This window comes from Protopterus annectens, chromosome 7.part0 (assembly GCF_019279795.1).
Source record: "Protopterus annectens isolate FY-2018-M chromosome 7.part0, PAN1.0, whole genome shotgun sequence".
NCBI lineage: Eukaryota > Metazoa > Chordata > Ceratodontiformes > Protopteridae > Protopterus > Protopterus annectens.
Window position 1 is genome coordinate 1157951791 of NC_056739.1, and position 12523 is coordinate 1157964313.

General features: G+C 35.1%; 1 protein-coding gene across 5 annotated transcripts in view; it reads left to right on the plus strand.

Annotated features, from left to right (window-relative positions):
- Nucleotides 1–12523, plus strand: part of HERC1 (HECT and RLD domain containing E3 ubiquitin protein ligase family member 1) — a 3987333-nt gene that overhangs the window by 2075223 nt on the left and 1899587 nt on the right. For all 5 annotated transcript variants that reach the window (XM_044077739.1, XM_044077741.1, XM_044077740.1 and 2 more), the window contains exon 37: nucleotides 11823–12337. In XM_044077739.1, coding sequence (XP_043933674.1) covers nucleotides 11823–12337 — 515 coding nt within the window. The remainder of the gene's footprint in view (nucleotides 1–11822; nucleotides 12338–12523) is intronic.

Genomic DNA, 12523 nt, shown 5'->3' on the forward strand with positions numbered 1-12523 from the left:
TGGCAATTAAAGCTGAACTCTTTTAGAAAGCCTGGTCTAAACTACTACTGTTCAATTAAAAGTGCACTGGAACTTAGAAAATTGCCACATTGTTTACATGACTAATTGTATTTTATTTTATTATTTTTTCTACAAATTGGTTTTAAATACCATTTTAAATAATTTGAAATTTAAGTGTATATTTTGTTTCCATCATCATACATACATTTTGTCTTATTTTTTCTGGTTCTCTTTTTTTCCACTTTATTCAAAATGATGGTAATAACAATACTAACTAATTATACAATTATATAGGTTTTTAGGGTTCTTGTACACAGACCTGAAGAAGTCTAGAAGGACGAAAGCGATCTTTTTTAACAATAGGTTATGAAAATAGAAACTGATTTTTACATGCAAAATGTATATGTATATATTTATATATAATTTTTGATCGCAAAATGAACTAAGGTTGATATATTTCCAGCCATGTAGTATATTGCCTTGGATAAAATCACAGACTTAATAATCTACTTAATAATTTGGTTAAATAAGATGTACCATTAAAGTACATTAGGGCTATATATTATTATGACAGCTACTAGGTAGGGCAGGACCAGCTCGAATGTCACACTGATGGGGGAAGGGATGTGAATTTAACATGTGTACCAATAACACTTTGTTTTACAGCATAATAAACTACTCCCATGCCTGATAAAAAGTATATATATATATTTAGAAAGCTTGTGAAGAAATTATTACTCTATTTTTGTTTTACTTGGATCGCTTGTCTGTGTACTTAATAAAGGATTTTCGACTGGAAACAGACAACCTGCCTTGCTTGGATTACTTTCGAATACTTAGTAATGCTGTAGAATTATATATTTTCTATTATTACTTTTTGACTTGACAAGTTTACGTTCGCTACTTCTACTACTATTGTGTGATCTGATTAATATACAGTGATTAACTAGAAATATATGGACTGAAAATCTTCCACACAGAGAAGTTTCTTACACTGTTTTGTTATGTTGAGTTAACTTACACAACTGTACTTTAGCTTCTGCCGTACTGGAACTTATCCAAAGTCTAGTTGTCCTTTATTACATTAAATCCAGGAAAAGCTTGCTGACATCCATGAGGCTATCCTTATTAAGGAGATGTTAAAAGACTTTGCAGCTTCCACAGTAAGCTTCCTTGTATTTTTCTGTATTTTTTTGTGTTGATGCTGTGACCTGGGCAACAAGCTAAGGTATGTGCTTGCACAGGGTGACTTGTCTCAAGCTGTTTTCCCTAAGTGAAGAGCTAAGGAAAAACACAAGCACATTTGAAGATGGTCATTCACTGCAAGAAGGCTTCTCAAGGCCTGGTAGATAAATTCTGGAAAAGGAGTTTGACCTCAACACTGTGTGGGCCTTTACAGTACCACAGGGCCATACCAGCTTCTCTTTGTAATATTATAAACAAAAAAGACCAATAGAAAAAAATGAGATTTTAATAATAAAAATCACATCCAGTAAGCACTTTCATCTTGAATAAGACTTCTTCAGACTGAATGGGTAAAACATGGACAAACCTTTAAATAACAAATCATATGACTTAATTAACTAATTAACGTTGGATTCTCTTTCAAGTGCATCTTAAAACAGTCAATCCGACAATGCCTAAGAGTCACATAGTCTCTCAGAAACAAATCAAAACAAGTACCGGATGGAGCGTAAGAAAGACACTGTTAATGAAATTCTATACTGCTTAATGTAAAACACAGTAATAATAATAAAAACAAGCTAGCCTACAATTCACAATGTAAGTGAATACTCCAAGTGGTAAAACTGAACTTTCTCCAAAATGAAGTGGATGCACCAAACAAAGTACAAAATAGTTGTATTAATTGAGATCTAAGCGCTTTTGTCCCTTCAGAGTAGACTGGAACGTCATCAGAGATTAAATTAACCCAGCATCCCTTCCTTGAATACTTCATTAAACAATTTGTTAAAGTGCTAGAACAATAATCACAGTCGTTTATATTTCATGAAAATAACCTATAAAAAATTAGTTCACTCAACTAGTAAAACAAATTCATGTGATATAGTGTAAATAATACAAAAAAAGTAAAATATCAAAATAAAACTGTTCAATACATTTAACCTTTAATGGATTTCAACTTTAAGACAGGGAGGATAGAAACTATATCATTGTCTAAATGGATCAGCAGCTTCCAATTTAATTTGTCATTGAAGTTCCTTAACTTCTGTCATGACCCTCCATGGGCTATCCCTTTTATCCTGTTTGAGAATATCAAGACCAAAGAACTTAAAACTATGTCTTTCATTAGCTTGTGTCTGCTTTCAAAGGGCATTAGATATTCATAAATGTGATCCTTTAATGCCCTTTCAATCTTGCAAATATAATACCTTGAACATAATTGACAAATGTAGAAACAAAACAAGATATGCAGATAAGGCTAGACAAACCACAATTTCAAATAGCACAAAACAAGTATATCCAGCCAAAACAGCAGAAATTTCACTAGCTCTCACACTTATTAAAATAACTATTAAAACTACAGAAAAAGAATAAAAAGATGAGCGTGGATCATGCCTCTCACAGGTGCTTCCTCAGATCTAATGCACAGAACACAAGTTAAAACATTTCTTAACTACTCACTTTTAAATCTGAGTGGGGTAAGGCCCTAGATCTCAGCACAGGTCTTAAAAAGTAGAGAACCATTTACACCTTTCCCACAGTCAGCATGCAGTTCTAAAATCCTTTTTGTGTCCACACATTCAGTCTTAGTTTTAATGTCACCTCTTCTAATACTAAGTTTAATCACCTCTAGTGCCAGAAACATAAATCTGTGAGTAGAATCAGTAACTGCACATGCCTAGCAAGGGCATTTCTAGCATCTTTCTTAGAGATATCATTATTATGCTCATGTATCCTGTCCCTTAGGGTTGTATTCGTTTTATCAACATAATAACATTCACAAACCTTGCAGACAGCAAGATGCAGTAAACTGAAACTTTTATAGTCTGCGTAAAAGTTAAATTGGTAAATACGTCCAGTCACAATATTCTTGTAACTATTACTACTATTCACATACTTACACATGTTGCAAGATTTACATGGATACATCCCTTTCTGGCGTGATAGCAACTCATTCTTGCTCCTTGCCAGTTTATAACACAATAACTGTTTCATGGACTGACTCTTCTTAAAACAGAATTTAGGAGTATCACCTAAAAAGTTTTTGTATTTCTCATCAGCAGTAAGACTATGCCAGTTCTTCTTCACTATGTCGCAGACAATACCAGCATCATTAGAACAGGTAAGGGTGAAAAAACTAAACTTATTCATGTTTACATCGGGTATTGATTCAGCATCATAAATGTAAGGTCTGGCAGATCTGGACCTACATCTCAACACTTCTTCTATGGTTAATCAATCTCTTCTTCTGTATAGCCCCTTAATAGAAAATCATTTTTCAGCTGGACAAAAGATTCAATATGTCACCATCATCATAACATAACCTAGATAACCTATAAAACTGTCCTTTAAACACATTCTTGTGGATAAAACGTGGGTGCATGCTTCATCTATCTAAAATGTTCACTTTCTTGCAAGGCTTCTTTTATAAAGTTGTACTCAGACCTGTGTGAGTTTTATAGATAGTAACATCCAAGAAATCTATCATTTCATTTGAATACTTCACAGTGAAACTAAGAAAGCTTGTAGTATTCTGCAAATACTCCACAAAATCTGTCTGCATATCTTGTGGACCTGTCCATATAAAAAAGACATCATACACAGAGCGAGTATAAAAGGGGATGAACCGATGAAAATTATTCTGGTCAGCCAGAACATACAGAGATTCCCAATAAGCCATGACTAAGTTAGCATAGCTGGCAACTCCATCTTTCTGTAGCTAAAGCTGTTCATCAAATACAAAAACATTATGCTCTAATATAATCTCAAGTAAAGTGCATAACAATTGTATCTGTGCGGTGCTATATCCTGAATGGTCAAGCAGAAAAAGTCCAACAAAGTCAGTACCGATACCATTAGGAATCACTGTGAACAGTGATGTTGCATCCATGGTTACAAGCAAAAAGTCAGTTGACCAGTTATACAACAATGAAAGAAAATGCTTTGTATCTCTAAGTACTTTGGCTACTTTATCAATCACTTAACGTAGCTTTTTCTCAACAAAAATAGAGAGTGGTTCAGTTGTCCACCCCATGACCCAAAACATTAGGTCTTATGGATGGGTCTCTTAAACATTTATGCAGTTTTGGGAGGCCATAAATAATCGGTATAGTGAGATACTCAACAGAAAAGTATTGATATCTTTCTTCCAGTGGTGCTTTCCATAAACAATTCTTGTAAACTTACCTGTATATCATTCAGAAGTACATTAACATCTACATTACTAAGTTTCTGGTAGTTAGAGACATCACTCAGTATCTTAGTCATACTCTTTAAATATTTGGCAGCGTCCATTAGCACAATCCCACCCCCTTTATCTGCTGGTCGAGCAAATGTCAACATATATCACCTCTTTCGCCCCACAATTCACATAGCAGTTGGATTTAATGAAGCCAATATTTAAAATGTTCACCTCACCCCTTCACAAATTAAAGGGCAATATGCACATCTTCCACATTTATGTGTGCCAAGTCTACTAGTGCTAAAGGTATAATTACCATCAGCAGTTTTTCCCAAATGTTCAAGATAGTTCTTAAAATACCAATCCTTCCTAAAAATAGTACAGGGTGAACTATCTATAGCCTCTATATTGATACCACCTAAGTGAAGAACTTTCCAGTTAAATTTAATAATATCAATCACTCTATTGATGTCACCATTGAAAGCTGATCTAAAACTGTTGTTGAAACTAAGGTCTTTGTATATCCATTTGATGTGTAGCTTACAGGGTCCATACCTGGCAATGGGTAAAAAAAAAAAAAAAAAAATTGTGCTTTCTTTTTATTAATTTCCTCAAAAATGACAAGTAAAAAATTCAGCGGGATATCTTCTTGTAAACATTGACCATAGTTTGTTACATTCATCATTAAACAGTTCAGGACTTGAAATCATTCAAAAAAGTTTGACCAACTGACCTTTAACTAAATATTTCTTTTGATGGTATGGGTGACAGCTATTAAAATGAAGGAGGCTGTTTGAATAAGTGGGTTTCCTGAGCACATTAGATACAGACTTCTTACAGGTGGAGTCTTTGGTGATTTAGACATCTAGATAATTTAAGGATGTAGTGGAATATTCTCAAGTAAACTTTAGAAAGTTAGTAGTGATGGTAATGTAAGAAAGAATTCTAAACGCCTTTCTTTGGTGTCTTTCTAAAAAATCACCAAATCATCCAAATATTGGCCATAAAGACACCAAGCTTTTTTGAAACCTAAATTAAATAAAAATGTATGCTCCTAGTATGCCATAAGAATATTAGCAAAACCAGGGCACAAGTTGCCCCTATAGCAATACCTGTCTTCTGTCTGTACAGTTTCCCTCAAAATAAATAAAATTATTCTCTGAGATCAGTTCCATGTGTAGGTCCTTAAAACATTAAATTAAAATCTAAGGACCTAACTTCACAAAAAAAACATATCACCCCCCAAATCATAGGGTATCACAGAAAACAAGTCTTTAGCATCTAAAGTGTCATCTTTGTACATGTCCTGATTATTGCTCATTAAAAAATCCCAGAAGTCTCTGTAAATATGTTTCTGCTGCTTAAGAATATCCTTCAACTTATAATCCACAAACTTAGCCATCACCTATATAGAAAATGTCCTGGAATCTTGATTTTCCTATCTTTAATATCAATTTCTGCTATGTCTGTTTTTAAATACTGGCAATAATTACAACTAAAACATTTAAACATTCCCTTTTTCTTATGCTTAGTAGCATTAAAGTTTAACTTGGACTGAAAAATATCTTTAAAATTTCTTCCCCTTTTGTTAACAAAAACTGTCCTCTCACCTACAACTTTTTGTCATCAGGGAAACTACTAAGAATTTTCCAGTTCTCCCTAATAATATTTTTAACAACTTTCTCATCTAGAGAATTTTGTATTATCATTCCAGTTCAAAAGTTATTAATATTTACTGTTTTATGAATGATACTTTCTAAACCTACCTTTCTCATATTTTGAAGTTCTTCAAACTCTTGATTAACAGCCTTCTCTGGATACCCTCTAGCTAAAACTCTATAACACAATGCCATCCATTCATTAATAAAATCATTCTCGTTAATCTAACTCTCCTGAATTGCCCTTTAGCAATGTTATTCTTATTTTTTGGATGCATGTTATAACTCAAATAAGAATTGTGCTGCACTTCATTTTTTGTAAATTTTAGTTAATAATCTATTACTTCCAAGAAGTAATGCATCTAAAAAATGCATAATATTAAAATCATAACTCAATATAAATTTCAAATATGTACTGCCATTATAGATATATTCAGTAAGTAAATATAAATTGTTCAAATCCCCTCTCCAAATTGAAAAACATTATCTGTAAAGCACTTATAAAATACTATGTTGTTAAAATAACTCTAATAAAAACATATTCTCTCTCCCAAGCAATCATAGAAATATTTGCATAGCCTAGGGCCATAGCTGCACTCATGGCCACACCATTAACCTGTTGAAACAAATTGAATTAAACTCAAAAGAATTATAACTTATTATAACGTCTAACATTTCCAGTGTCAAAACAGTAGTACTATCCATAAAGAGTTCAGAGCGCAACAGTTCAAATCTCACATAGTCAGTTCCTAATTCATTAGGTATTACAGTGTATAAGGACTGAATATCCATAATGACTAAATAATACAAGTCAGTCAAAACCACTTCTTCGGGTTTATGCATGAAGTCAAACGTGTTCTTAATAAATTATGTACTTCTTTCAACAACTGCCTGTAAGAACTTGTCAATATAAATGGCCATGGCTTCTGTGTTGCTACTTCCACCAACTGCAATAGGTTTGAAGGGGGTATTGTCCAAATCCTTATGTATTTTCAGTAACCCGAAAATTCAACTCATTCGTAGATTTTTCGTTATTAATCATATCATCACATAACCATCCTTCGATAAGAGTCATTGAACCCATAAACATTTTTAATATTGGAAAAATGAACCTTTTTATAAAGCTTGTCTTCTAGCAACATGCCTTGCATCTTGTTAATATAAAATTCTATATCCAAAACAACCAAGGCATTACCTTTTATCTGCTTTGGTAACAATAATATCAGCATTATTAACCAGTTCATTCAAAACTGTTCTCTCTTCAAACATTAAATTATAGTCCTTGCACTTAGGTTTTTCTGTAAACAGTACTCTTAATTGACTCTCAGTAGTACATAGAAAAGCCTTTAACTGTGGTCACAACGGCAGATTGAAAAGACTAGTCTTGCAAAAACCCAAGTCAACTTTGTCTTTTGTACTTTACAAAAATTTTAAATTCAACTTCCTCACATAATCTCTCAAGCAATTCAGCATATCACATATCCTTTTCTCAAAACACAGACAGAATCATAATCTAAATGCACTCATGACAAATTAACTACTTTAAAACCATATCCATAGGACATACCTTCATTTTTCATTCTTTTCTTCTGATCGTTCCATCTCTTGTTTGTATTCAACTGTCTGACTGTTGGCTTTTGTTCGATAATCGGAGCCACTGCTGTTTGTGCTCAAGTTCTGTTTCGTGTGACCATATCTTGGTACACATCTACCGGTTGACAAACCCAAGCAGTTTAATTATGGGTTATTCTCTTCGATCTTCTTACTTCTTTTTGGTCGACATTAATTACTGCAGCAGGAACAGTATTGACTCCACCTTCGCTGCCACGCTCTTGAAACTCTTCTGTCGAACGTCTGACTTACTGACACCATAAGCCATCCCCATTTCATAGTCAGCCTGATCTCTCTCAAATTTCTTAAGCTTTCGGTTTTTAAGCAATTCATTCTCTTTTATTAATTTGATTTGTATAAGACACCATTTAGTATGACAATCATTGGCTGTCTTTTAATTTAAAATAGTTTATTTTGATCTTCTCATTGAGCTCATGAATCTTCTGCTTATTGTAACCAGTGAGCATATCTAAATACTGCATGCCTGTATTTTGTAAAGCTCAATCCATCTTTCAATAAAATTTTAAGCCAGTTTTTAAAGAAGAATCCATCTTTTAGACCATGGAAGACAGTTAAGCATCACACGGGTTCACCCTCTCGACTGCTTTTCAGGTTGCCAAAGAGGATGGCGTAAATCTTATGGCTTCTGCAGTCCTGACTACAGTTTGAAGCTGACCTTGTGTTTCGGCTGTCAAAGTCTGGTTATGTCTAGAGAACCCCTACCAAGAATTAGTTGGTAGTGGTCATGGCTGGCTATATTTTAGAGCTCCTAAGTTACTTCCAGAAAGGGCTCTGCTGTGAGATTAAGTCTCAGCAGAGCTACTGGACAAGCCCAGGATTCAAAATGGTGCTTGTGTTTTACACCTCTCATTGGAATGCTTCAGATTCCTCCTGACCAGGTGATGTCAGAATGTCCAGTTATAGAACTGTTGTTTTCTTCTGCTGCCATGGAAGGGATTCCACTAGAAGAGGAAAGGACAAGATCCTGCTCTAGAGTGTTCCCGATCCTAAGAAAGAGGCAGACCTTCGATATCACTGTTTGCCCTACTAGGGCTAAACAAGTTTCTAGTAGTAAGAAAAAAAAAAAGAATGTCTACTCACCCTTCCATCTTTGTTACCCCTTTTGATACCAAAACCGTCTTTGGTCACAGTGGATATGAAAAATGCCTACCTTTGGATCCCTATCATCAGAGGCCAGAAAAGATTTCTAAAATTCCTGGCAGGAATATTTATTTTCCAAAGTCATCACCTCCATCCCAATCAACTTGTCCTTTGTTTTGTAAGTGCCCTTATCTGCAATATACTGTCTAAACTTTACTGCTGCAGAGCTCAATAATTTTAGAGCTGTTGTTGGAGTAGAGGTTTTCCATATTCACTGTAGTAAAATATATTTTCCTAGGTAGCTCCTCTTGCAAGATACTCTTAATTTCATTTGCCCTACTTTTTTCACCCAACCCTCCCATTTTTTTCTGCTTCACTTTTAGAGTTTCAAGTTCTTGTTTTAATGTTCTAAATATCTTTCTTTCCTCCCTGTTTTACTCTGTGTTCTTCTCTTCTTTAATTTTTTTTTTTACCTTAAAAGGCATCCCATGTGTCACCATTTCATACTGCTTGTTTCGTAAGCAATTAACTCACTATATCCTCTGCCCATTTTGCTTCTTATGATTCTGTATTAAATACCCAGGAAATCTCCATTGTTTTAGCAACTCTTCCATGCCCTCTCATTATTCTTTCCACTCTTATTGTAGCATGGTCTGAGTGTAGTATTATTTTTTCTTCTATTCTGCCCAGCATTGCTGTCCCCTGTATATGTATCTTACCTATTCTTGACCACTGTCTGATATGTTGAGTATGTGTATCCTCAATTTCCCTCACAGTTATCACCCTCTGTCCAACAGTCTTTCAGGCCAGTGACTGAAAAGGAAATGTCCTTTTATCAGCCTTAACATCCTGAGAGCTCCACTCTTTTTTTTGTCTTTCGTTATTACTCAGTTCCCGTCTCCCGTTGCTATACTTGGCCAGTTAAACCTTACCACAACCTGTGTTAACAGTTCTCATTTTTCAAAACATGGGATTTAGAAGGAGCATGTGTTCCCACTGTTGTCATTTTTCTACTTGAATCCAACCCTTTATCCCTGCTATGCAACGCTTCTCATCTTTTATTATTTCCTCTACATGCTTATCATTAGATCATTGTTTCCAGTAGCTTTAGCTATATGGGTTATATCCCTTTTAAAATGGTGTCTGGCCACCTTCCAAAGCCTAAGGGCAGTTTCAATGTGTCCAGACTATTGATGGCTCGAGTTAGGTAGGGAAAAATCAGTGTTGTGGGCTCCAAGCCTTTCAGAGCTTTCCTGTCATTAAAGAGCATTCCTTTGGGTGGCTTTTGAGGATCTTAGATCAGCTGGGGTTTCTCCATTGCTGTGCAAATACGTTCCCTTTACTCATAGAAACTTCCACATTTAATTTTGTACAAAAGAAAAGAAAAATAAGAAAATATCCAAACCACCACACTGTAAAATATATATAATATAATTTATTCGAACACAGTGTAAGCGTTATCAAGTTAAAAACCCTTCTTCAGACCTGGTCATTACAAATAGAAAGGAACAGAATATGGATAGCTGCAGAAATGTTAATGGCTTGAACAGCTTCTTCCCTTCCCAGTCTGCATTGGTGATTGCTCTGTATCCCACTCTATTAAGTTTTTATGCTCTGTTCTACACGTGTGTCTACCAAAGACACTACATCCTCCCCTGAAATTTTAGCATGTTATAGTTTGTGGTCCCTTTTCACTCAGCTGTTCAAGCCATTAACATTACTGCAGCTATCCATATTCTGTTCCTTTCTATTTGTAATGTGTCCGTTGGTATGTGTCCTCTCTCTCTCTCCAGCGCAGCTGTGATTTATTATTTCTTTTCCTATGTACCTTTCTACCAGCAACTGTTGTTTTTGTATTCTTCAATATATTTCCTTTATTTTTTATTTTTTATTCAGTTATGGTATCTACCTAGTCTGTACTGAAATGGTCCTTATTTTATTCTTGTATAAACAACAAAACAAATGACAGTGTTATGCCGTAAAATACCAGAGGATGTGAGAAGATCAGGAAATGTAGAAACTAATAAATACATATTTAGGATGGGAAAAACATTTATTCAAACCAGATATACACAGATCAATGCATTGTATCATGGCGTGCATCCAGTGCATGGATTTTCCCAGACATGGGATTTTTCAGAAGAAAAAAAGTGCAGAATTGTAACTGTTGGAGAAAGTGTACCCAACCAAGGATCCATTAAGGAGTGATGGTCCCTTCACAAGTTGTATGATATAGTACAAATGCATCTCTCACTTACAAGGCTCTCTTTCTACACTTTAACTGAATTTTCATAGAGAAGAGTTGTTCTTGTATGGTAATCTGCTTTTTCTCTCTCCGAGGCAACTACTGTAACCAGTTTGTAATGTTTGATTTGTTTCCACAGTATTTAATATTGCATCAATGGAATAGTATTTGGATAATTGTGCAGCTGCAACTTAGTCTTCTGCACTTAGTTTTGCAATACATTATAAACTGGATATGATCTTTTGGTATATGTTTATATTGGACTGTTGATGCTGTGGTAGGTTTTATGTAGAACTCCGTCCTGTAAGTCCTTCAGCCAGAATGATCAGATTCAGACTTGGGATCATTGAGAAGACACTTGGGTGCACAGCATATTCTGTTTTCTTGTGTTCCCTCAGTTTTTTCTTTCCTTTTACTTTGCATGATTTGGACTACTAAATGTAGTCAGTCACAGAGTATCTTATTTAATTTTGCACAGAAGGAACTAAGAATTCCAGAGTGTTTTTGTGTAGGGGAGGGTTATGAACAGTCCAGTGGGTGGGACTTTGGGAGCCTGAGAACATCTTATTTGTTAACCAAAATTTTGCAGCAAGGCAGAAGTTCTGCAGACAGGGTTATCTTAGATTCAGCATTATACTGATGAAGAGTATGCAAACCTTTTTTTTTTTTTCTTAAGTAAAACTCATCAGTTGAAGTGACAAAACTCAGCTCTCCTACTAACTAAACAAATGAAAATTTGATCATCAGATTTTGCATATTCTGCTGTTGTATGTGTCCAGCTTTATTGGAATGTATGTTTAATTTTCATCAATGTTCCTATGTTTGTGTGGATTGTTTTGCCTAGGTGAAAATTTGTGATATGCAGATGCGTGGCACTCCTAGAGATTTATTACCTGGTGATCCAGTCTGTAGTCCCATACCAACAGTACTTGCAGAGGCCGCAATACAGATTATTCGTATCCTTCACCGTACTGACAGATGGACACACTGTATTAACAAAAACATGATGGAGCGGCTACACAAAGTGAAAACCTGTCTTCGAGAGGGAGGGCAGAAGTTAAAGAAAAGTCGTTCAGTGCAGAGTCGAGAAGAGCAAGAAGTAAAAGAAGAAAACAGAGAGGAAGAAAAAACAAGACATGGTAAACATGGGCTTGCTGAGCTTCCTGATGTCCATTTGAAAACCCTCTGTGTAGACGTTTGGCCTGTACTAGCAGTAATTGGGGGAGTTGACATGGGTCTTCGAGTAGGAGGAAGGTGTGTACACAAGCAGACAGGACGACATGCCACTTTACTTGGAGTAGTGAAAGAAGGTAGCTCCTCTGCAAAGGTTCAGTGGGATGAAGCAGAGATTACTATCAGGTATGTTGTGTGATTTTCCTGCATACTACTGGAACTAAGAGCCTGTATTATTTTTAGTATTTTTAATCATGTTTTAGTAATATATGCATACTTGATCTTACTGCATGTCAAATTATTACAGTAGTACCTAATAAGAAAATCTGTATTCTTAAGTTGGTTTAGCATCCATATGGAATTTCCAAGCAA